This window comes from Terrapene carolina, unplaced genomic scaffold (assembly GCF_002925995.2).
Source record: "Terrapene carolina triunguis isolate 2854851 unplaced genomic scaffold, T_m_triunguis-2.0 Scaffold68, whole genome shotgun sequence".
In the NCBI taxonomy this organism is placed as follows: Eukaryota; Metazoa; Chordata; order Testudines; family Emydidae; genus Terrapene; species Terrapene triunguis.
In genome coordinates, this window is record NW_020664419.1 from 50,797,977 (window position 1) to 50,822,057 (window position 24,081).

A 24,081-nucleotide genomic window follows, 5' to 3' on the forward strand; every position below is an offset into this window, starting at 1 on the left:
AGCTCCTTTTTCAACAACCCCCATGCTATCTCAGGCCTCTCTCTTTTATATCCCTCGGCCTGGCCTGAGTTAGTCACATGACCAAAATAATTTCTTCCACTAGGGGAGGTGATCGAAGCTTGTTAAAGGTGAACTGGAGTCCATTCCTTGTTCTAGAGCTTCTGGAGAGCTTTTAAATAACCTGGGCTTAGGCTATTCAGTGTCTTGACGATAAAGACTGAGATGTTGAACTTAATTCTATATTCTTAATGTAATTAATCTCAATATTATATGAGAAGCCAGTTGTGACGTTGTGCAGTCTATATGGTTTTATAAAAATATAAGTGAATGTAAGGTAATTGGGATATGCTTCATGCAAAAGGTCTCTTGTAAGGTATCATTACAAATCTCATAATCTACTGAGTGTGATCATCCTATTTGTAGAAATGTACCACTCTTGTATCTAAAACTAGAAATATAAAACATAACTCTGAGGGCCTATTGTAATTATGTAAAGTGTGGGCCATTAATGATGGTTTGGAATCTTGATGACTCCCATTAACAAGGACCATTGTCTGCAGATGACTGTGTTTACCTGTGAGTCTTCCTGTATATGTGTGTGCTGGCAAGTGAGTAATGAAGTCTTGCAGTGACATGTGATCATGTCACCTGAACTGGAATCCATCTTTAACCTGGTGCTTTTCCAGTGAGGGGGGGGTGAAAACCCAGAGGGACAAGAGTTCCCGCCTTATGCAAAAGATATATAAAGGGGTGGAAGAGAACAGAGAGGGAGAGGAGCCATCATGGAGAAGCCCCTAGCTAACACCTAAGCTGGAACAAGAGCTGTACCAGGGGAAAGAATTGTGCCCAGGCCTGGAAGGTGTCCAGTCTGAGAAAAACTTACTGAAGCATCTCTGAGGGTGAGATTATCTGTATTTAGTTTGATTAGGCATAGATTTGCGCATTTTATTTTATTTTGCTTGTGACTTACTTTGTTCTGTCTGTTACTACTTGGAACCACTTACATCCTATTGTCTGTATTTAATAAAATCACTTTTTATTTAGTAATTTACTCAGAGTATGTATTAATACCTGGGGGAGCAAACAGCTGTGCATATCTCTCTATCTGTGTTATAGAGGGCGAACAACTTATGAGTTTGCCCTGCATAAGCTTTATGCAGGGTAAAACGGATTTATCTGGGTTTAGACCCCATTGGGAGTTGGGCATCTGAGTGCTAAAGACAAGCACACTCCTGTGAGCTGTTTTTGGGTAAACTTGCAGCTTTGGGACACGTGATTCAGACCCTGGGTCTGTGTTGGAGCCAGACTGGAGTGTCTCGCTCAGCAAGACAGGGTGCTGGGGTCCTGAGCTGGCAGGGAAAACAGAAGCAGGAGTAGTCTTGGCACATCAGGTGGCAGCTCCCAAGGGGGTTTCTGTGATCCAACCCGTCACACCAGTGTAGTGAGCTACAGGCAGGTTTGATGTCCTCATGGTAGCCCATGTTACTGAGGAGATGTACTGCCACATTCTGTACTACTTACGGGTTGCTGGCTCAGAACCCAGCTATATTGCATTGCTGTCCAGACAGGAGGTGACAGACATGTATAGTTGAGGCTAGTTCATCGCCTGCCAGGATGGGATGGAGTCTCTTTGCCACCTGGAGATGTAGAAAACATTACTCCTAAATATTGCTCTATATATTGAGTTTAGTATCAGCAAGGAATCCAAGAGCACTCAAACTAAAGATTAAATTTGGCCAATTGTGGGTGGGTGTCTTCAACCAAAGGAAGCTGCATAGTGGCTGCAAACTCTCAGAGTGCTTTCTTTTTCATACCAGCATCACCTCTGTCTTGCTTAGGCTCAGCATCAACAAGCTGTTCTTCATCCATGAGCTGATCTTGTTCAAGCACTGGGCCATCTTGGTGGTAGTGGTATAGTATGTGGAGTTCTGTATCATCTGTGTATGACTAGCACTTGTTTCAATGTCATCTACATGTAGCACTAGGTGAACTGGTCAGATGTTAACAAGGTTCAGAGAGAGAATTGATCCTTGTGAGGCTCCACAAGTCTAGAGGTGGAAGTGCAGTTTCCCCCATCACTATTCTTTGGGCACATCCCTCCACGAAAGACTTAAGCCATTTTAACGTATTCCCTTGAACCCCTGCAACCTCTCTCAGGAGAGATAGTATCTCATGGTCGACAGTGCTGAATGTTGACAAGAGGTCCAGGAAGAATGGATGAGGATGGATGTCTGCCCTCCATCTATTGACAGCAGAAGACCATCCATCAGTGCCACCAAAGCCATTTTCATACCATGTCCAGGCCTGAAGTCATATCATGTTGGGTCTAGGATATTGCTTTGGTTAGATGACTGTGTAGTTGGACTTTAGCTAGCTTCTCTATGAACGTGCTAAGGAACAGAAGGCTGATGCTGGGCAGTAGTGAGCTAGATCCCATCTTCCTAGGGGTGGGTTTCTTCAGTGTTGGCTAGATATTGCATGTTTGAAGGGGGAAGGGAAGATTCCTTTCCCAGATGAGGCATTCACTGTTTCAGTCATGAGTGGCACCAGTTGCTCATGACTCTCTCATCAACCAGGAAAGGTAGCAGTCAGATTCGGAGGTTGAGTTTCCTTCAGAGTGTCCAGTGCTCCTTGAAGAGTGAATGCACTGAGCTCTGGGAATGCAGGTGGATTGTTTAGTGGCTGGTGAAGACATAATGGATCCATGCTTGATGAGAAGCCTTCCCAAATGCATGTATATTTTTCTGTTCAGTGGGATGACAGTTCTTTACTGCACTTGATGCTGGATTCTGCTGTGGAAGGCAAGGAGTCAGGGATAGTTAACCACTTTACAACTCTTGTTAGTTCTTTAGGGAGGGACTTGGCATCCTCTGTAGTTTTATATCATTGGCACTAATGTTTCAGTCCCTCTTTCTACATCTGGTGCAGGGTGTCGGGAACCCAAGGAGTTCTGTTGGGATGATAGAGAGAGAAGAGCCATTTGGGAGCCAGTGTACTATGGTAATGATTCAGCAGATCCTCAATTCTGTCCTTTGCATGAAGTGCTGCTGTACTTTAGCGTGCTTTGGAATTTGATGGTTCATGGCAGAGTCAGGAATTCTGGTCTTTCTTGTTGGATGGGATCTGGGAGAGCTCTGACCAGTACCTGAATGAGGTGTCCAAGACAGTGGCTGGGTTTAAATATCCTCTGTATTGACATGTAATCCAAAGACCAAGTCCAGGATGTGAATGTCTGGGTGGGTGGGACCAAAGATGACCTGTGAAAGTCCTACAGGGACAAGTGAGGAGAATCAGGGCCTAAGGGATCATCTAAATATTTTGGACAAAATTCTGATCTCATTTATACCAGTGTAAATCCCAATTAAATCCATTGGTTTTAGTGGAGCTTCACCCAATTTACACTGCTGTAACTAAGGGCCTGATCCAAAGTCCAGTGAAGAAAATGGGAGCTGGTTCTGAGAATAGAATCTGTCCCACTGATGGCTTCTTACTTGTCTCCTAGCTTAGAAGTGTGGTCAGCCATTAATACCTTGTGTGAAATCCAGGTCCTATGAAGTCAACAGCAAAAGCTTCTTTGACTTCAGTGGAGTCAGGATTTCCACTGTGGTATGTAACATGTCCAGACTTCCAACTATGTAAGTATTGATATGGTTTCATAAACATTATCTGAGCCCCTTGCAACCTAAGCAGTTTATCTCAAGACTTGCCTCACTAGAGCAGACCAAGTGTTAATCTAGATTGGTATCCTTTAACTACGGCCAATTACAGATGCTTTCCCATGGTAATTGTAGCATTCATGAATTTAGGATGTGGAATACCACAAATACTGAAAATCCTGCTGCAATAATAATCAAGGTTTTGATGGCAAGCACTGTACATTGAGTATTACTGTATTCTTTGAAGGTGCACTGTACAACAAGTAACTGAAAATTAGTTACAGGGATGTAGGCAATGGACATGAGTTAGTGAACAGTCTGGTAGTAAAACTAATAGGATATTATTTGGGGAATCATCACATGCTGCTCCGAAGTCATGTTGTACCAGTCTGCCAACTCAAGGGAGGTAACCCTTGTAAGGTCGAGGATATTTAGCCTATAGTTTTCTGTAGGACCAACAGATGCTAACAGACACCAATATAATGCCTTCACTATTCCAATTTGTATAACAAAATGTATGCAGTAGTCACCTTGGCGCAGAGCCCCCATGTAGGGCTTCAGTGGTTAGAAAGGCCTTCTGTGCCAGCGTGAATTTCACTCCCATTGAGTTTATATTAGATGGCTAGCATGTGGTTTTCAGATATTTGACAAAGCTATGACTCAGAACTAATTTCCTCCAAATGAGGGCTATGATGGAGAAGAATGGGGTAGTGGCCAGAGCACGGGACTTGGCCTCAGGAGACATGGGTGCAATGCCTAACTCAGCTACAGACTTCCTGTGTGACCTACGCACGTCACTTAATTAGGCTTGGCAGAATTCACTTTTATTTTTGTATAATTTCAGATAATATCAATGTTTATTTTTATTTAGATTTTCAAAATTGCAAAAAGTTATGGGGTTTAAAATTTTTGTAATCCATTTAAATTTTAACAATTGCAGAAAATTATGGCGGGTCAGACAATTAATTGCAGAAGACATTGAGATTCAAAAAGTTGAAGCTTTATAACCATTAACACACAAAATTTGTCAACACCACATGTTGAAGTATACAAAGTAAATATTCTTAAATCAAACTAAGCTCTCAAGCAGTATTTTTCTTAACTTGCCTATCTGTAAATTTTGATAATCAGTAGAAATAGTGTTTCATTGGTTTGTGCATGTATGGTGAAATTGACTTTTACCAGCATTTGCCAAAAACCCTAATCCTGCCAAGTTTACACTTATCTACCCTGGCTTCAGTACACCCATCTCTAAAATGGGGATAATATTTCCTTACCTCACAGGGGTAATGTGAGGTGTTCAGTTACAGTGGTGATAAGGGCCATCTAAGTACCTAGATAGATATACTGCTATTCCTCAGATAAGATTTCTGGGACAGCATTTTTCAAACCTTGGCTGTTATAAACTCATGTTTGTTTTGTTTTTTTAAATGGGGAAAAGTGCATTTTCCGCACTCTTCTTGAAACTGGCTGAAAGGATTTTGCTTAAATTTTTAAGCAGAAATCAAACATCAATAATTTCGGTCCAAAAATGGGATTTAAAAAGCATTTAAGCATCTGTGATCAGGGAATTATAACAAATAATTTTGCAGTTCTAAATATAGTATCCGACAAATAAATGCTCCAGTGTTCATATGACCTTTCCCACACTGTACTCACATGACAGAATTTGCAAAGAGAAAAAGAAAAATGTAACCATGTAGTCTTTTGTGGAGGGGCGGGGAGGAGGAGAAATGGGCCTTGTCCTGCAACCTGTTACTCACATCAGCAATAGCCTGACATACTTCCACTGGTTCTACCTAGTTCCATTGCACTGCTTCTTCTTTTGCCAGGAATGTTAACAGATTTGTATTGCTTTAATTACAAAAAAAGAAAATTGAAAGCAGCCCTGCTCAGAGTTAGGAAAAGGATATTTTTTTAAACACTTCATCCTCACAGTATCTGACTTTTGTATGTTGGCCCAGGGTTTACAAAACCAGATTTGATTTAACAGATTTCCTGTTATCTATTTGACAAAGAGATTGCAGCTGGGTGGTGCTGTTGCTTTATTTCCCCCCGCCCATCTTGGTTTGCTACCTTTTTAATAACTATTTCACAAAAGTAACATAACCAGCCTGCTGGGCTTTTGATTCGTTGCCAAGAATATCTATAGAAATATTTGCATCCACAGATGTAAAGTTAAGAAACAAATACCCGTACATTTTCAAAGAATCTTGTAGGATTTAAGTCACACACTCCCATTGTCTTTAATGTAAGTGTAATTCAAATGTAGTGTGAGAAACTGAACGTACAGCACTTAATGGCTGAGTGAAGCTTAAAGAGTCTGTTTTTACAGAAAGGGATACGTTAGAGAAATGTATGGGGGAGGGCTGGATCCTTTAGCTACATTTTTTTTTATTAGGGTCCAGTCCGAAACTTATTGTGTGGAGACTAGCAGCCTGTAAAAGGCTCCTCTTTTCTGTATGCCATTAATGTACGTTGCAGCTTCCCAATATTATTTTCATTCAGTGAGGGACATGCAACTAGCAATAATGATGCAGCACCTGTGAATTAGACAGCACCAAGTATTTACACTGTATTTGTTCAGTGACTGGCTACACAAACATTTTCTGTAATAAACTGTTTTCTGCTTCTGTTTTGGAAGAAGACCTAACCAGCAGCCCACATTTATTTTGTGACGTGGTATTCTGGAGCAAAGGGGACTTTGTTATTACACACTAAGGAGAAGATGCTGCTGCAACCATCTGCAGTGTGTGCAGATCCACAGAAATCATGTAGAGAGATCTCTGTGGTTCTGAGCTGATCCATAGTGCTCCTAGCAAAGTGCTGTGTAATCTGCTCCACTGCTCAGTGAAGTGCAGAATCTATTTAACACACGAGACTTGTTAACATGCGGTACAGGAACTTGCTCTGTAGCGCTACAGATTTGCTCACTAACTCACTGATATAGAAATTGACAGGAAGTGCGGAGCAGAAACGTGTTGTATGTCTTTACCGCCGACAGGGGGGACGGGGCAGCAAAATTAAAAAGCTTTAAAGATCCTCAAAGCGCTGCCACGGCAAAGGACCATCCTTAAAACGCTGCTGCAGCAGCGCTGTAATGTTGCTGCCCCTTTCTCCCCCCCGCGTCGGCGGCCCTACCAGCAGGGCCACCAACAGGGGAGGCAAAAAGGGCAGCGCTTTAAGGACGTCCTTTGCTGCAGCAGCGCTGGGCCGGAGAGGGGGCACAGCAACTTTGAAGCGCTGCCGCGGCAAAGGACCCTGCAGCGCTTTAAGGTCCCTGCCCCTTTTGCCCCCCCTCAGCTGCCGACGGGGGAGGGGGAACAAAGGGAGCAGCTGCCCCGGGGCCAGCTATTTAAAAGAGCCCGGGGCTCTGGACGCCGCTACTGCAGAGCCCCGGGCCCTTTAAATTGCCACAGGAACCCCGGGCGGCATGGACTAGGCGGCCTGGAAGGGCTGGCTGGGGGATGCTGACCTCTAGCCCCGCCCCTTCCAGGGGCCAGAGCCACCCCCGCCCCATACCAGTAAGTGTCCTGAATTATTTTCACCCCTATGTAGTAATAATAATCTTTTTATTAGATTACACATTTGAATTTATATTCTTGCAAAGTGCTGTTAACAGATAGGCCTGCAGTGTTTGGGACGCTGTGAATACGTATGTAATTCTAGATAATTATACATGTATATATAGATATCTTAAGATATTTCAGCATGGCCCTCTTAACCTGCGGTCTGTTAACACGCGGTCATGATAGCTTGACTCCTGCCAGTCGCACGTAAACAGGTCTGTATTGTAGTAACTTCGTTGTCAGAAATGGGTCATGGTGCAATGAAATTTGAGAACCCCGACCTATAATAAATGTTGATAGGAAAAATACAAAAAGGAGACAGAAAGATTGAATTAGTCTAAACAAAAGAGTCTATTAATATGATCTAGCATTATGTTAAACTCATGCTTGATAAAAACAGAAGATGTTGAAGTGGAAATTAACCAAGTTTGCAGTGTCAGATATTAGGCCTAACTAGTGGACAAAATAGTGTGTGTGGTGGGAGGGGAAGGGTGTGGCAGCTATTCCACCCACCTTTCCCTTTGGGAGTCTGTGACAGGGGACACTCACCTCATGTGAGTGCCTCCTGTTAGCCAGGTGCAAAGGGCCAACAAGGACTATAATTGTGCTCTTGTTTGTATTTTTTGCCTGCCTCTGGGCTCAGTTCTCAGCCCCTTCTGGGCTAGCTTTAAGTCTGTCCCTGCCCTGTTATAGAGCTGTGCCACCAGGGCTTTCTCCCTGGAGACTCTTGACCTTTAGCAGTTCTGTGGTGTCTCAACTCTCCAGCCAGGTCACTCTTTAACTTCAGTCATGGGAATCAAGACTGAGGGGAAAAACAACTGAGGAGAGTTGACACTTTTTCAAAGGGACATTATTAAGGGCCCAAAAGCAAGCTATTCCGCTGGTTAGGAAAGATAGAAAATGTGGCAAAAGACCACCTTGGCTTAACCACGAGATCTTGCATGATCTAAAAAATAAAAAGGACTCATAACAAATGGAAACTAGGACAGATTACAAAGGATGAATATAGGCAAGCAACACAGTAATGCAGGGGCAAGATTAGAAAGGCAAAGGCACAAAATGAGCTCAAACTAGCTATGGGAATAAAGGGAAACAAGATGACTTTTTATCAATACATTAGAAGCAAGAGGAAGACCAAAGACAGGGTAGGCCCACTGCTCAGAGAAGAGGGAGAAACAGTAACAGGAAACTTGGAAATGGCAGAGATGCTTAATGACTACTTTGTTTCTGTCTTCACTGAGAAGTCTGAAGGAATGCCTAACATAGTGAATGCTAATGGGAAGGGGGTAGGTTTAGCAGATAAAATAAAAAAACGAACAAGTTAAAAATCACTTAGAAAAGTTAGATGCCTGCAAGTCACCAGGGCCTGATGAAATGCATCCTAGAATACTCAAGGAGCTAATAGAGGAGGTATCTGAGCCTCTAGCTATTATCTTTGGAAAATCATGGGAGACGGGAGAGATTCCAGAAGACTGGAAAAGGGCAAATATAGTGCCCATCTATAAAAAGGGAAATAAAAACAACCCAGGAAACTACAGATCAGTTAGTTTAACTTCTGTGCCAGGGAAGATAATGGAGCAAGTAATTAAGGAAATCATCTGCAAACACTTGGAAGGTGGTAAGGTGATAGGGAAAAGCCAGCATGGATTTGTAAAGAACAAATCGTGTCAAACCAATCTGATAGCTTTCTTTGATAGGATAACGAGTCTTGTGGATAAGGGAGAAGCTGTGGATGTGCTATACCTAGACTTTAGTAAGGCATTTGATACAGTCTCGCATGATATTCTTATCGATAAGCTAGGCAAATACAATTTAGATGAAGCTACTATAAGGTGGCTGGATAACCGTACTCAGAGAGTTGTTATTAATGGTTCCCAATCCTGCTGGAAAGGCATAACAAGTGGGGTTCCGCAGGGATCTGTTTTGGGACCGGCTCTGTTCAATATCTTCATTAACGACTTAGATATTGGCATAGAAAGTACGCTTATTAAGTTTGCAGATGATACCAAACTGGGAGGGATTGCAACTGCTTTGGAGGACAGGGTCATAATTCAAAATGATCTGGACAAATTGGAGAAATGGTCTGAGGTAAACAGGATGAAGTTTAATAAAGACAAATGCAAAGTGCTCCACTTAGGAAGGAACAATCTGTTTCACACATACAGAATGGGAAGAGACTGTCTAGGAAGGAGTATGGCAGAAAGGGATATAGGGGTTATAGTGGACCACAAGCTAAATATGAGTCAACAGTGTGATGCTGTTGCAAAAAAAAGCAAACGTGATTCTGGGATGTATTAACAGGTGTGTTGTGAGCAAGACACGAGAAGTCATTCTTCCGCTCTACTCTGCGCTGGTTAGGCCTCAACTGGAGTATTGTGTCCAGTTCTGGGCACCGCATTTCAAGAAAGATGTGGAGAAATTGGAGAGGGTCCAGAGAAGAGCAACAAGAATGATTAAAGGTCTTGAGAACATGACCTATGAAGGAAGGCTGAAAGAATTGGGTTTGTTTAGTTTGAAAAAGAGAAGACTGAGAGGGAACATGATAGCAGTTTTCAGGTATCTAAAAGGGTGTCATAAGGAGGAGGGAGAAAACTTGTTCACCTTAGTCTCTAAGGATAGAAGAAGAAGCAATGGGCTTAAACTGCAGCAAGGGAGGTTTAGGTTGGACATTAGGAAAAAGTTCCTAACTGTCAGGGTGGTTAAACACTGGAATAAATTGCCTAGGGAGGTTGTGGAATCTCCATCTCTGGAGATATTTAAGAGTAGGTTAGATAAATGTCTATCAGGGATGGTCTAGACAGTATTTGGTCCTGCCATGAGGGCAGGGGACTGGACTCGATGACCTTTCGAGGTCCCTTCCAGTCCTAGAATCTATGAATCCCCTACCATGGGGTAACAAAGTTCAACAAATGGTTGGCCCTCTTGGAGGGTCTTCAGTCCCATCCTACCGCCCTGTGCTTGGGCTTCTAAATGAAACTTGTCCCCTTCTCTGGGCTTAGGCCACTTGTCAGTGGCTGAGGGGGGGGAGCAGGCCCACCCATTATACCAGGTCCAAACCCAGGTATCCTATAAATAGCAGCCACATGCTGCTTCCTGTAATGATTGCTGTTACTATTCCCTGGGCCACTTACCACAGAGCCTCTTCCTCTTCCTGGGTTCTCTGTCTGTTTCCAGTTTGAGCAGGGCCTCTCCCAGGTCTCCTTGCCTGGAGAGTGTCTCAGTCTCTGTCCTGATTTCACAGGGACTTCACTCAGGCCTCTTTGCCTGGAGATCTTTTAACAGTCTCCACCCCCTTTTTAATCAGCATTCTCTCTCCCAGGCCTCTGCTTAAGCAGGGCTTCGCCCATCTTTTTACCTGTGGAGTTCTACAGTCTTTTAGTCCTTCACACTTTTGATCCCAGCCAGCCACTGAGCTGTTCAGTCCTGCAGCTCCTTTTAACTGGGCCTGGTGCACTCTGATTGGCTGCTTCCCTGCAGCCTCTCTAGGCCAGCCTGGAGGACCCATCTTCACTGCTCCTTTTCTGTGATGAGGTAGGACCATGAAACCTCCAGCAGGGGGCCTCAAAGGGCCTGGTTTACCCTGTCACAGGATTCTTAAAGAAAGGGGAGGGGGGAAACAGATGGAGGCTACTGGAGCAAACTTCACTATCACGGCTGCTATCTCCAATCATCTTCTGGGACCTCGGGCCTTCTTCCTCCTTATCCTGAGGGATGTCCTAACCAGATCAGGTCAGAGAGAGGGATCCAGATGAATCATCATCCCTACCAGTGCTAGACACCACTGGAGATTTAACTGGATTGGACATAACAGCCGCAATGACAGCTCCAGCCCATTTCAACTAATTTTTCCCTATTCCCCAAAAGGACAGTTCTTTGTACCATCTTTGATTCTATCAAGGAGACTGCCAAACAAGCGGGGGGAGGAGGGGAGGGGGTTTCCTTCTAAAACTTTCTCCAGCTAAAGGGAAAGGAAACAAAAAATGTAGTTAAAATGAAAGCCTTACTTAATACTCTACATTTCAAATGCTTTAACTGTTTTTCCTTTTCTATATCTTTAATAAAAGGTAATAGGATTTTTAATGGTGTTTTTGCCATGATACTAAGCAAGCTGAGGTCTTGTGTATACCTGTAAACCCTGAACCTTGTTTAACACTGTTTAATGTCAGACGGTGACTGGGTTATGTTAACATCTTTGGCCCATTTATTCTGTCTAAATTAATACATTTTTGGCAGCCCAACATGGGGCCTAAAGGGTTAATTATACTCAGAATCCCGCAGGTTGGCAAACAAGCAATTGTTTTCAAAGTTAGAATTTTAAAACAAGTGTAAGCAGAGTCAGGATGAGCTCTACCCTGACATCTGGTGGTGAATTATGGCGAGTGTGGAAAAGAACTCCAGGGGCTGATCTTGTTTGCATAGGCACACCCACTCGCCTGGCATGAAACACAGCAACTGAAAGTGGTTACTTTGGCTGGTGTGGGATCCCCAGTTTCTCTATTATTGGGGCAGGAAGAATAAAGTTTTGTTACCCTGATTCTGTGAATCAAGGCCAGTGGAACTGTTGTATGACAGAAGGACTGAGTGAGTCCTTCACCATTACCTAAGTAGCACTTGCTTGACAAGGGGCATGGGTTACAAAACCCAGTGAATTGAGAGAGGATGGGGACAGGTATTTGTACCTGATGGTATGGGCCTCCTCTGAGGGTTTGAAACACCAACTGCACCACCTCCTCTCTCCACTGTTGAATGTCAGAGCTAACTTTGATTCCCTTAGGAGTCTAGTTACAGGCTGCTGAGCTGAATTCACTTTGGGCCAATGGTGCACCAGCACTGGGGCTCCCCTACTATACTATGAGCTGAAATCACTAAGAGCTGAAATCACAAAAGAGCTGATGTTATTAAGAGCTGAGATCACTGAGTGCTGTGTTAACTAGTGGGGGAGCCTGAAGCTATATTGCTCAGCAGCTGGTGGAGCAATTTGTGGGGATGACTGGAGGAGCAGTGAGCGGCGTGGAGCCTTGTGGGGCCGGTTGGAGTGGCCCAAGGAACGGCGAGCGGAGCTGTTTGCGGGGACGGCTGGAACGGCTCACAGGTCGGTGAGCGGAGCGGAGCAGCTTGTAGAGCGGAGCAGTTCGTGGGATGGCAGGAAAGTGGACTGGCTCGTGGTAAAGGCTGCGGCGGAACCCCCACGGAGAAACAGACGGCCAGCCTTGGATCACGTAAGGTGCCCCTTAACACCCTGCGTGCCCCCCCCCTTTTTTACTCTGGGGCTGCACTGACCAGGGACAGAGACTTTGGGGGTTGTTGGACTTTTGGGACTTTGGGGGTTGCTGGACCCAAGAGACTTTGGGGGTGTTGGACTTTGGGGACTCTGGGTGATTTTTGGGTTGCTGGATTCAAGAACCAAAGGGAAAGGACACAGCCCCATTTGCTGGGGTGGGTTTGGCTCATGGTTTGTGTTATGAATCCTGTTCGTGGTGTTTTTCCAATTTTATGCTGATGTCGTTTACCTCATGTTATTAAACATTTTCTGCTACACTCAGACTCCGTGCTTGCGAGAGGGGAAGTATTGCCTCTTAGAGGTACCCAGGGGGGTGGTATGTAATTGTCCCAGGTCACTGGGTGGGGGCTCGAGCGTTATTCAGTGTTATTGAAACGGAACCCCTAGATACAGAACCCGGCCCTTGTTGCTGCCAACTTAGATGGGCAGAAGGGTTACACAAGGTTTGTTTTAAAATTCTTACATGTCTTGAGCTTGTTGAAATAAGCATGCAAAACAAACGGTTAATGTTTTGCCTTAAAAAAATAGGGTTAACAATTGTTTTAAAGTTACTAATTTTTGAAATCTTTTAACAAATGCTTTGTTTCATTTTTTTTTTCTTTTATAATGAGGTTTATAGTTTCTGTGATTGGTAATAATTCTGAAGGTTTAATTAAAAGATCTTTTTAAGAAAAAAGCAAAAGTCGTAAAAAAATGAAGTTTGTTTTAAATTGTTGAAGGTTAAGTTGCTAAAACAGACTTTTACTGAAATAACATTTGGGGTAACCTCCCCACCCCTGTTGACAGAATACCCCCTTAATTCAGTGCTGCTACTACACTGACTGTGAATTAAATTTCAAACTACCAGATCCAAGGGCTCTTGAAACACCAGACTTCCTCCCAACTCTCTCCAGCTAGGAATGGGAATAAAAAATGTTGTTAAAATGAAAGCCTTATTTAATAAAGCATTTGAAATGTAAAGTAACTGTTTTTACTTGTTTTCTTCATCTTTAATAACAGATTGAAAGGATTTGTAATGCTGTGTTTGTCATGGAACTAAGCAGACTGAGGGCTCTGTGTATCAAACCTTGAATCTTGCTTAATTCTGTTTAATATTGCTGGGACTGGGTAATATTAACACCTTCAACCCATTTATTCCATCTAAACTAATACAACACCTCTCTTGCAAGGGTTTCCTTTTTTACACCTGCTGGCCTTCCTTACATACATAGGGCCAGCATTTTCAGTGTGTAGCGATTTTGCATGCCTCCATTTTTGGATGCCCAATCTGAGACAACTTAAAGGCACCTCACCTGATTTTCAAAAGATTGGATGTTCAACAAAAATGGAGGCACCCAAAATCATTAGTCAGTTTTTAAAATCTTTGCAATAGCTCCTGCTAAGAATATTTAGTTTTTGTACCACTTCTGCCCTTACATCATTATATTAGCCCCCCAAATTAGTCTATTTGTTTGTTTTTAAATAAAAAACAGATCAGGGCTTGCCAGCTGAGACAATATAAATAATTGAAATTTTAGAAAAATTAGTGAGATTTTCAATGGCTCAGTCAAACACACACACACAAAAATGTTTATCTCAAGAGTGAGATACTGCAATGAACTTGCTAGTATGTATTTGTAGCACTGCACTATAGTGAAGAGAATTAGAACTGACTGTGTCATAGACCCTATACTGCAAACCTCAAACTGAGATTCTCCTTTAGCTCTAGTGTTTAGGGCTTTTGCTTTTGGAATAAGAAAATCTGATATCTCTCTCTGCTGTTGGCATGAAGATATGAGTCGCAGTAGTATACAGATCTGTGACAACCGTGGAATTTAAGGTGGCTATGAACTTGTTACAATACTTTTAAAAGGACACTATCAACTTAAATTTGGCCCATAACGCGATTTTGTTAAAAAACAAAACAAAACAGCTTTTACAAACCTAAGACCATAATGAAACAGTTGGGTTTAAGCAAATGAAAGTTCCTTGCAGAGCTTGAAATCTAATCACAGCAGCACTAATGGTATGAAAGTGGCTACAAGCAAAAACGAAATGTACAAGTGGAAATGCAAAAAGTGAACAGTCATAGTGCCAAGTAAATTGATTTTTATACTCATTTCCCTTTTAATAATCTAAGATACTATTAGGAAAATAAATAAGTGTTTGTTTACAATGTATGATTTTTACATTGCAGGGGTCCCAGCTTTAAACTGCCTTCAAATTCATCTAACCAAGGGAGCATCCTTCCCCAAGTTAGTTTGGGTTTAGCAAGTCTGACTGCAGCAGGCAGCTTACAAGTTACAAGGAGATAATGTTCCAAGAGCTAAAGAAACATGTTACTTCTATACAGGGCTTGTCTTCATTGCAACCGTTAACTCGGGTTAGTACACTCAAGTTACTCCATGTAGGAGGGCTTAGCTACACTACAAGTGCTTTGCCAGCATAGCTACATCAATAGCTATGCTGCTATCGCCGCCTAGTGGTGATGCAGGTTATATGGATAAAAGGAGTTACAGTATTTTGCTGGTATAGTTAAACCACCTTCTCAAACAACATAAGCTATATTGGCAAAAGGACCCTTTCCCTGGTATAACTGTGTATACACTAGGGCAGTGGTTCTCAACCTTTTTGGGCTCAGGACCCATTTGTAAATGTTTATGGCCTGTCGTGACCCAGTAAATAGTCTGGGGGTGGAGGCCCTGGGACAGAGCCATAATTAGGCATTTTAGTGTCCGGGGTGAGCAAGCATATTTGTGCCCCCTAACAAAGACAACGTGTGTGTGTGTGTGTGTGTGTGTGTGTGTGTGTGAGGGGGTGCACATGGGGTCATGTGCCCTTCCAGATTTTTTGGTTGCGCCCCCCTCTCCCAACCCAGGCAGACTGGGTGGCCCACTGAGGTGAGTCGGGGGTGGAGGTAGTACTCCCTCCATGAGCCCCACCACTGCCGCCTGAGGCTGGCCCCACTGCTTGCCACCCGGAGCTGACCCAAGCTGCCTGGTGTCACCGACCCGAGCCACCCATGCGGCTTTTGTGCTCTAGGCAGCTGCCCTGCTTGCCCTGCCCTGGTCACAGCCCTGCCCTAGGGTGGTTCCAGTTCGGTCCTGCCCCTCATGCAACCCACAGAGGCGGCTCCTGTGCTGTGGGGCTGGCTGGGCTTGGCTCTCCACTCAGAATTGCAACCTCCGTGGTTACAGTGCCGCTCGGGTTTCCCCTGACGACCAAATTTGTGTGAGTGGAGTTGTGACCTGGCTCATGGGTAGGGCCCTACCAAATTTACAGCCATGAAAAATGCGTCACGGATCATGAAATCTGGTCTCCCCCTGTGAAATCTGGTCTTTTGTGTGCTTTTACCCTATACTATATAGATTTCACAGGGCAGACCAGTGTTTCTTAAATTGGGGGTCCTGACCCAAAAGGGAGTTGCAGGGGGGTTGCAAGGTTATTGTCACCCTTACTTCTGCACTGCCTTCAGAGCTGGGTGGCTGGAGAGCAGTGGCTGTTGGCCAGGCACTGAGCTCTGAAGGCAGCACCCCACCAGCAGCAGCACAGAAGTAACTGTGGCAATACCATACCATGCCATGCTTACTTCTGTGCTGCTGCTGGCGGCGGCTCTGCAGGGCCGGATTAACCTTTTGTGGGCCTGGAGCCAAACATATTTGTGGGCCCCCATTGAGGCAATGGAGCATGGCATGGGGGGGCCAGCCAGGGGCCTGGCATGGCAGGGGCGGCTCCACTCGGCCCAGCCCAGTGCGAGGGCACTATTTACGAAGTTGCCAGATACACAGTGGCCTTGTGATGCCAGCATGCCCCTTCTCCTCGGTGGGGGGCGGGCCTATGCCACGCCACATAGCCCCCCACCCAACACCCCCCTGACTCCCTATGATCAGAGCCCCCCTGGACCCACTATGCCCAGCGGCCCCCCCCAACCGCCGCAAGAAATGCACAGCGCCCTGCACAACACCACCACTGCCCAGCACTCCCCTGCCCACAGCCCCACCACAACTGCCCAGCACCCCGCACAGAACCTCCAATCCCTATTGCCCCAACACACACATCTTCCCCGCCCCCTCACAGCCCAGCACCCCCCCAAACTCCCCAGAGACCCACTCCCCCAAGCCCTGCCTCCCGGCTGCACTCTCCGGCCCTGCTGGGAGGTGACTGTGTCTGTCGGGCTGAGCCGGCAGCGCAGCCAGGGCTGGTCCCAGGGCCGGGAATCGCTCTGTCCTTTCAGGAGTGGTGCGATCAGCCAGGCTAAGGCCTGCCCCAGCTGGTTAGGATGCACTTGCCTGGAGGGGCCCAGCCAAGCCCCTCCACCCCCACTGTGTTCCCTCGCCCCAGGCTGAGACTGGCTAGGCTTCTGCACCAGTCCCAGGCGGCTCAGCTCTGGGGAGACAGACGGGGCCCCACAGGCCTGGAGCCAGAGGTGCATTGGGGTCCTGCCAGGGGGCAGAGAGGAGCAGGGGGGTGGGGCCAGGGGCATAGAGGAGCCCTTGGCCAGCTGGCAGGCAGGCCGAGAGGAGCAAGTGGTGGGCAGGGGGAGGAGTGGGGTCTCGGGGCGCAGTGTAAGTGGAGTAGGACAGGGCCCCTTCTGAGCATGGGCCTGGCTCCATGGCGCCATTGTAAACCTGGCACTGGCACCATTGTAAACCTGGCAGTGCGGCTCTGGCTTCGGAGCTGGGCTCCCAGCCAGCAGCCACCGCTTTCCAGCTGCCCAGCTCTGAAGGCAGCACTGCTGCCAGCAGCAGAGCAGAAGTAAGAGTAGCAGTATCGCAACCCACCCCCACCCACACAATAACCTTGTGACACCTCCCCTCCCCTCCCCCCTCCATCCCACCCACAACTCCTTTTTGGTCAAAATCCCTACAATTACAACACCATGACATTTGAGATTTAAATAGCTGAAATCATGAAATTTATGATTTTTAAAATCCTTTAACTGTGAAATTAACCAAAATGGACCGTGAATTTGGTACGGCCCTACTCATGGGGTTGCAGTGACACTCACTCAGATTTGGCCTACCCGGGCTCTCCTCATCATGACAGTGTGGCCAAACCGGAGTGGCACTGGTACCCAGGGCCGGCTCCAAGGTTTTGGCTGCCCCAAGCAGCCAAAAAAAAAAAAAAAAGCCGCGATCGCGATCTGCGGCAGCAATTCGGCAGGAGGTCCTTTGCTCCGAGCAGGAGTGAGGGACCGTCCGCTGAATTGCCGCCAAATAGCTGGACGTGCCGCCCCTCTCCGGAGCGGCTGCCCCAAGCACCTGCTTGCCAGGCTGGTGCCTGGAGCTGGCCCTGCTGGGGCCCCAGAGGTTGCAGTGCCTGGAGCCTGTGTCTGCTGGGCTGAGCCGGCAGCCCAGCCAGCGCCCTGGGGCAGGAGCCATAGAAGCTGCCACATGACCCTTTGAAACATTCTGGTGACCCAATTTTGGGTCCTGACCCGCGGGTTGAGAAACCCTGCACTAGGGCTTTTGGCAGCATAGCTATGTTGGCTTCGGGTGTGATTTTTTCACACTCCTAGCCAACACAGCTGTGCTGGCAAAACTTTGTAGTGTGGACAAGCCTCAGAGAAGTGTGAGGCCTAGTCTTCACTGCTAAATGGCTGTATTTTTTACCTCTGGGTAACTAATGTGCGCAAACTATCCTGAAGGAACTATCCATGAGGAAAACTTACCAAGGTCCACTCCTAGAGAGTGTATAGGGCAATTAAACAGCCCTGCAGCCCAAGCGTGAGTCAGCTCGCACAGGCCAGCTGCAGATGTCTAACTGCAGTTTAGACATACCCTTAGTGCACAACTAGCCAGGGTATGAAGCCACAGTAGACTAGCTTGCCATGCACTAACTGGCTGTTAATAGCGCTACCACACTAAGAGTAGGTGTACTGCAGAACTATTAGTGTCCGGTAGCAGGGTCAACGTGGCAAACTAGTGTGCTGTAGATTCACACCCTCACTTGCCAGGTACTGTCTCTGTGTAGTCAAGCCCTTAGAGTGACCACACTTCAAAGCAGCCATACCCAGAGTGACTGGATTAGCAGATGAGCTGCTGTAACTTGATCTTTTGCACCCCCGCAGCATTTACTAGCTTTGGCATCAGTGGCACTGGAGCTTCAGCACTCATACCCTGACATGGTGGCCAGTTAGCTCAAGTTTAAAGCACTACTCAAGCCAGAGATTTGTATGTGTGGACAGGAGTTGGGTTAGGAGCAAAACTTCAGTTATGGCTTGAGCTAACAGTGCAGTGAAGACAAGCCCCATAATCTTTCTTTGGGGTGGGAACCTTGTCTTCAGTGATATAGCGCCTAGCTAACAGGACCCGGATTCTGACTTGGACCTCTGTATGCTACTCCCATAGAAATAAGGAATACTCATACCTAATGGGAATCTGACCAATTTCAGCATAGGCCACAGTATATAAAATCCACAGTCTTCAGTACAGTGGCAATGGTTGAAGGGTTGGCATGTATGTGGCCATGTTTGTTACACACACTTTTGTTTTATGGCTATGTGGGTTGCAATTTGCTACACCTCTACCCCGATATAATGTGGTCCTTGGGAGACAAAAAATCTCACCATATTATAGGTGAGACTGCATTATATCAAACTTGCTTTGGCCCCCCGTTCCTTGACCACCCCCTCCAGAGACCCCTGTCCCTAATCACCCCCATGACCCCACCCAACCCCCCTGCTTCCTGTCCCCTCCAACACCTATTCACACACACCCCCGACAGGCACTCACCAGCAGCGGCAGGAAGCAGAGCAACATGGCCCCAGCCCGCTCTATTCCACCACCTCCCAGCCACAGTGCTCCGCTTCCCACCGCCGGTGAGTGCGTGGAGGTTAAGGAAAGGACGCTCCCCGCACTCACCTGCCGCGGGAAGCGGAGCGACGCAGCTGGCAGAATGGAGCAGGCTGGGGCATGGAGATATCCTATCGCCTAGAACTGGAAGGGACCTTGAAAGGTCATCGAGTCTAGCCCCCTGCCTTCACTAGCAGGACCAAGTACTGATTTTGCCCCAGATCCCTAAGTGGCCCCCTCAAGGATTGATCTCACAACCCTGGGTTTAGCAGGCCAATGCTCAAACCACTGAGCTATCCCTCCCCTCCGCTTCTGCCGCTGCCAGTGAGTGCGGGGGGATCCCTTACCCCAAGCCCTCTCCCCTGAGCGACACGGCTGTGGCCAGGGCAAGGGAAGCGGAGCAGGCTGCTCCCGGGCCCCTGCTAGTCCCCCAGGCGACTCTGGGACTGCAGGGCCCCCAAAATTTCCCCCACAGCTCCTGCCTCCTAGACCCTGGGGAGGGGGAGGAGCTCCTGACCGCCCCTGAGACCCTCTGCCCCTTATCCAACCCCTCGGCCCCGGCCCGGCACCCTTAACTTGCTGCTCATAGCAGCGTGTCAGAACTTTACCACGTTGTATGTGAACCCGTGTTATATCGGGGTAGAGGTGTAGTTAGAAATTGGCCACCTTTACTCTTACTTTTTCAAAGCAGGGCCTTAAAATTTAAAGACACCGTGGCCGTTGCCCTGGCTACCACTTTGAAAACAACTCCGTAAACATCCAACCCAGGAAGGAAGAACTGGCTGATGCTGTCTGGGGCTGATGCTGTACGGGCATTGGTTAACTCCTCTTCTGCCCGTGTCTGGGCTCAGAACACAGGAAAGGGCAGGACTCAGTGTGGCAATGGGCCCACCAGAGTTTCAGTGGGAGACCTTCCCTTGCCCCTCAGCCAGCAGTGGGATAACCCTGGGCTGCTAGAAAGTGAAACCACGTGCCCTGCGGCAGTCAGAGTCAGTGCTCGGGCTCTGGAAGCTGGGAGGTGTCCCTGCTTTGGCAGAGGTGGGGAGGGAGAAGGTGTCAGACTCTGGCTGTCCGGGCGTTGCACAGAAAGGGGAGGATTGGCTAGTCACTGCTTCCCCTTCTGCTGTCCTGTCTCTCAGGCAACGAGAGACTCTCCCCCCTTGAGTAACGCTCGCTAGGAGGGTGGAGGTTGCAGCCCTGCCCGCCCTTGGCTCTGTACGAATCTAGCCTCCCCAGGCGTCCTCCCTTTTCCTGCCCCGCCCAGCCAGAGCTCGCTGCTGCGCGGCTGGGACTTAGCGAGCGGAGCTGGGCTCGGCTTTCGGTCCTGCTAGGAAGGCTTCGCGCGAGACCCTGCTCCAGGGAAAGGACCGAACTTGTGTGCGAGGCCGAGTCGGTACAAAGGGGGGGCAAAACTTTCGGGAGGATGACAGCGGAGAACCAGGACGTGCTGCTGGAAGTGGAGGAGGAGGAGGAAGAAGAAGAGGATGGGGAGGTTGGTAAGTAAGAGTTTGATCACGGCTGGCTGGGAGCGAGATGAATAGACGGCACCCTAGAAATAGAAGGGGGAGTCCTGGAGCTAAGTACAGACACGTGGAGGGGGTCGTGTTGGAGAGGGTGATAGTCCTGACCCCACACCGAGGAAGCGCCCCTTACTTGCGATTAATTTTAAGAGAGTGGTTTCGAGTCTCCTCCTGGGGAGGAAGAGGAGGGGCGAGGATTGTACTGTGGGTGGGCTTCAATCGCACGTGGGTTTTTTTGCTTTCACGTATTGAAACTCTCTGTTTGCCAGCCCTGCTGCATACCTGGGAAAGTTTCTCTCCCAGCGTGCTCTTTCAGCTCATGTTGAAAGCTAAACTCCTTGACGGCTCGTTTTTGCTCTGAACTGTGTGAAGAGCTGAGGCCAAAGAGATGCCTGAGGATGGAGCTGAGGTGCTTACATTTAGATGCCCACGTTTGAAAATGCTGGCCTGAGATTTTACTGGAATGAATGAAGCTGCCCGTGCAGTGATTGTGTGAATGGGGGTGAGAGACAGAGTGATACCTGACTTACGTAGGAAATGCAGTGTTTAGGTTTATGATCTACTTTTGTTCTGCAAGTTTCAAGTGCAAGGTCTGGGACTTCTCCAGATAATGGTGACACAGAAAACACAAATTTGTCAGCACAAGTGATGCATGTAGAAATGGGTTGTCTGCCACAGTTAGCCTGAAAATAATCTTTCCTCCTTTCATGTGAAAGACAATATTGAGCTATTTAAGTGTGCATAAATATATAGAAAACTTTACCCATAAACTGGCCTGTTTTTGAAGAGAAAAAGGAACCGTTTGATGGCACAGAGGAAGCACTTTGCAGTAACCATGAGGATGTAGCTAGGATCCCAGATCATAGACAGAGCCTGTTTTGGAGGAAGGTGGAGGTGAGATTGGCCCAGTACCTTTGGATAATGAAAATAATTCAGTTTCCACCACACACAAGATCCCCTGAAGCTGATCTGGCCCATGCTATTGGCATACCTGTCCTGAGAAAGCAGATTGCTCATTCGCCTTGCCAGGCTTAAGTGCCTTAATTTGTCAGCTGAACAAGATGTGGGAGAGCGAGGATGGGGAAGAAGCAATGAACAAAGCAGGGAGAAGACTGGCCCAACAGAGAATGACTTTTCACTGGAACATTTATACTACCGATAGTAAAATGACTGGAGAATGTTATGTCCGTTAGGATTATATACTAGTTTCTGTACCAACAGCAACTCGCCAGAGCTATTACTTCTGTATTTAATGTTGGAGTGAATTCTGTCAACGTATCTCCCTTCCAGATTATAGACATAATGGACTAGATCTTCTGCTGGTGTAAACTGATGTGGTTCCATTCGTTTCCATGGTGATACATTGATTTACACCAGCTGAGGATCTGATCCTATGTTTTTGGATGATAATAGCTATGGCATCCAGAAGCCTTTTGTTTCTACATAAATTGATAAAAAAAAAATAAGCAAGAAATGCAGCCAGTTGACATGTTATCTTTGTCAGTGGTACATGCCAGTGGAAGAGATTGGATATCAGATATTGGCCTGGATTCATCAAAGGGAGAGTGAGTAGATTTCCATATGTTAAGTTTTAACAAATAAATAGGATTCCTGTTTACTAATATTCAAAAGCTAATGAGTAGTTCTAATGTCAATTACACAATGTTGATATTTTCAAAACACTGGGATTGAAATTCTGTATTTGTAGAAAACAGCAAAAATGAAGGCACGAGCACTGTTTGATACTCGTGATGTCACAGTTGTCTGTAAACACTAACTCTTGTGAAGTGCCGCTAAAACTAAAGCACGTCACTAGCTTCCTGGGGTTTATTATGTGTTCAGTACAAAACTGCACAGATTTTGGCCCTTGTCCAAAGTTCATTGAAATCAGTGGGAATTTTTCCACTGATTTCAATGGACGTTGAATCAGGCCCTTAGGGAGTATTTGCATAATACTAAAGGGAAGAATGCAAAACTAGTTTTCCACTTGGAAAGTTTATAATCACTTCATGACTTTTCCTTTCCATCCTGTCCCTCAGAGGAGAACTCAATTGTTTTCTGTTCAAGGTTGTATATCAGCTCTGGATCTGGGCTGGGTTCAGCTCCTAAAGCCAGCTAGCATGGGTTATGTACTTGCAGGATACACCAGTTTGGAACAACAAGGATATTTTGGAAATTTAACTACAAAGTGGGCAGGGGTGATCTCCTAAATTGTTACACAGAGAAATTCCATCACAGAGTTCTGTTGGAACTGTTATTCAGCCTTGTGAAGTGCATGTTCTGTTAATACCTGAATATTCAGGTAACATGTCTGAGGTTTTTTACAGTAACTGTAGAGCTACCTATGGAGAGGATGTTTACCATGAAATATAACTGCTAGTCAGAGAAGTTAGCAGTTCACATGTTTGCCTCTAGCCTTATCACGCAAGTGTGCACGTGCGTTTACCAAAAAAGCAGCACCTGCTCTATATTAGTATTAAACGGGCCTTCTCTTGAAATTTGTAGTCATGCAATACTCCCATTGAGTCAGTGGGAGTTTTGGCTGAGTAAGGACTGCATGGTCTAGCCCTCTGGTTGGGCTTTTAGCAAGTTGGAAGGATATTTTTCCAGTGCATGGACATCTCTATATTTTAGAGGCAGAAGCTAAAATTCCCAAAACAATTTTTTCTCTAGAAACCACCTTAAATGATTTACTATGGACAGCTCTGAAAAATGTTGTGTTCTTTTGCTAGTGCCAGACCACATATTGCATCTAAATTGGTTTGTATATATGTGTGGGGATTTCCTAAATTCCTCAGTGTTCTCCCTAGAGGAATTAACGTTAAAGGCAATTTTCACAGATGGAAGAGCCATTCAGCACAGCGTCCTTGTCACTTGCATGGGATAGTTTGCTGCAGTCTCAGGCAGTTTGTTTTCTTCTTTTTGCTCTATTCTAGGTGTACTTGTGTGTGATTGGGAATAAATAGGTCTTCTTCATGACAGTGCCTTTTACTAGTCACTCATTAGCCCCTCTCTCTCCTCCCTACTGATCTCTTTTCTGAATTTTAGTTTGGGTATTCTTTCTCTGCAGATATACTCAATTCACTGTTCAGCCTGTCTGCTTGCCTCCCAAATCTGCCATAACAACCTTAGGCTCGTCCTAGCCAAAATTGATATCCAATCAATAAGGTAAGCATTATTGGCCAGAACTCCAACATCTCATCTCCTGCCAACTGAAATCAAACACTTGCCCCCTCTTCAAGAACCTAGGTGCATTATTTAAACCTGAACACTAGCCTCTCA

General features: G+C 46.2%; 1 protein-coding gene across 2 annotated transcripts in view; it reads left to right on the plus strand.

Annotated features, from left to right (window-relative positions):
• Positions 1-20,479: 20,479 nt before the first annotated feature.
• The window catches only part of ANO6 (anoctamin 6), a 128,105-nt gene continuing 124,503 nt past the window's right edge, over positions 20,480-24,081 (plus strand). For both annotated transcript variants that reach the window (XM_024211865.3, XM_024211866.3), the window contains exon 1: positions 20,480-20,775. In XM_024211865.3, coding sequence (XP_024067633.2) covers positions 20,703-20,775 — 73 coding nt within the window. In that variant the 5' untranslated portion in view covers positions 20,480-20,702. The remainder of the gene's footprint in view (positions 20,776-24,081) is intronic.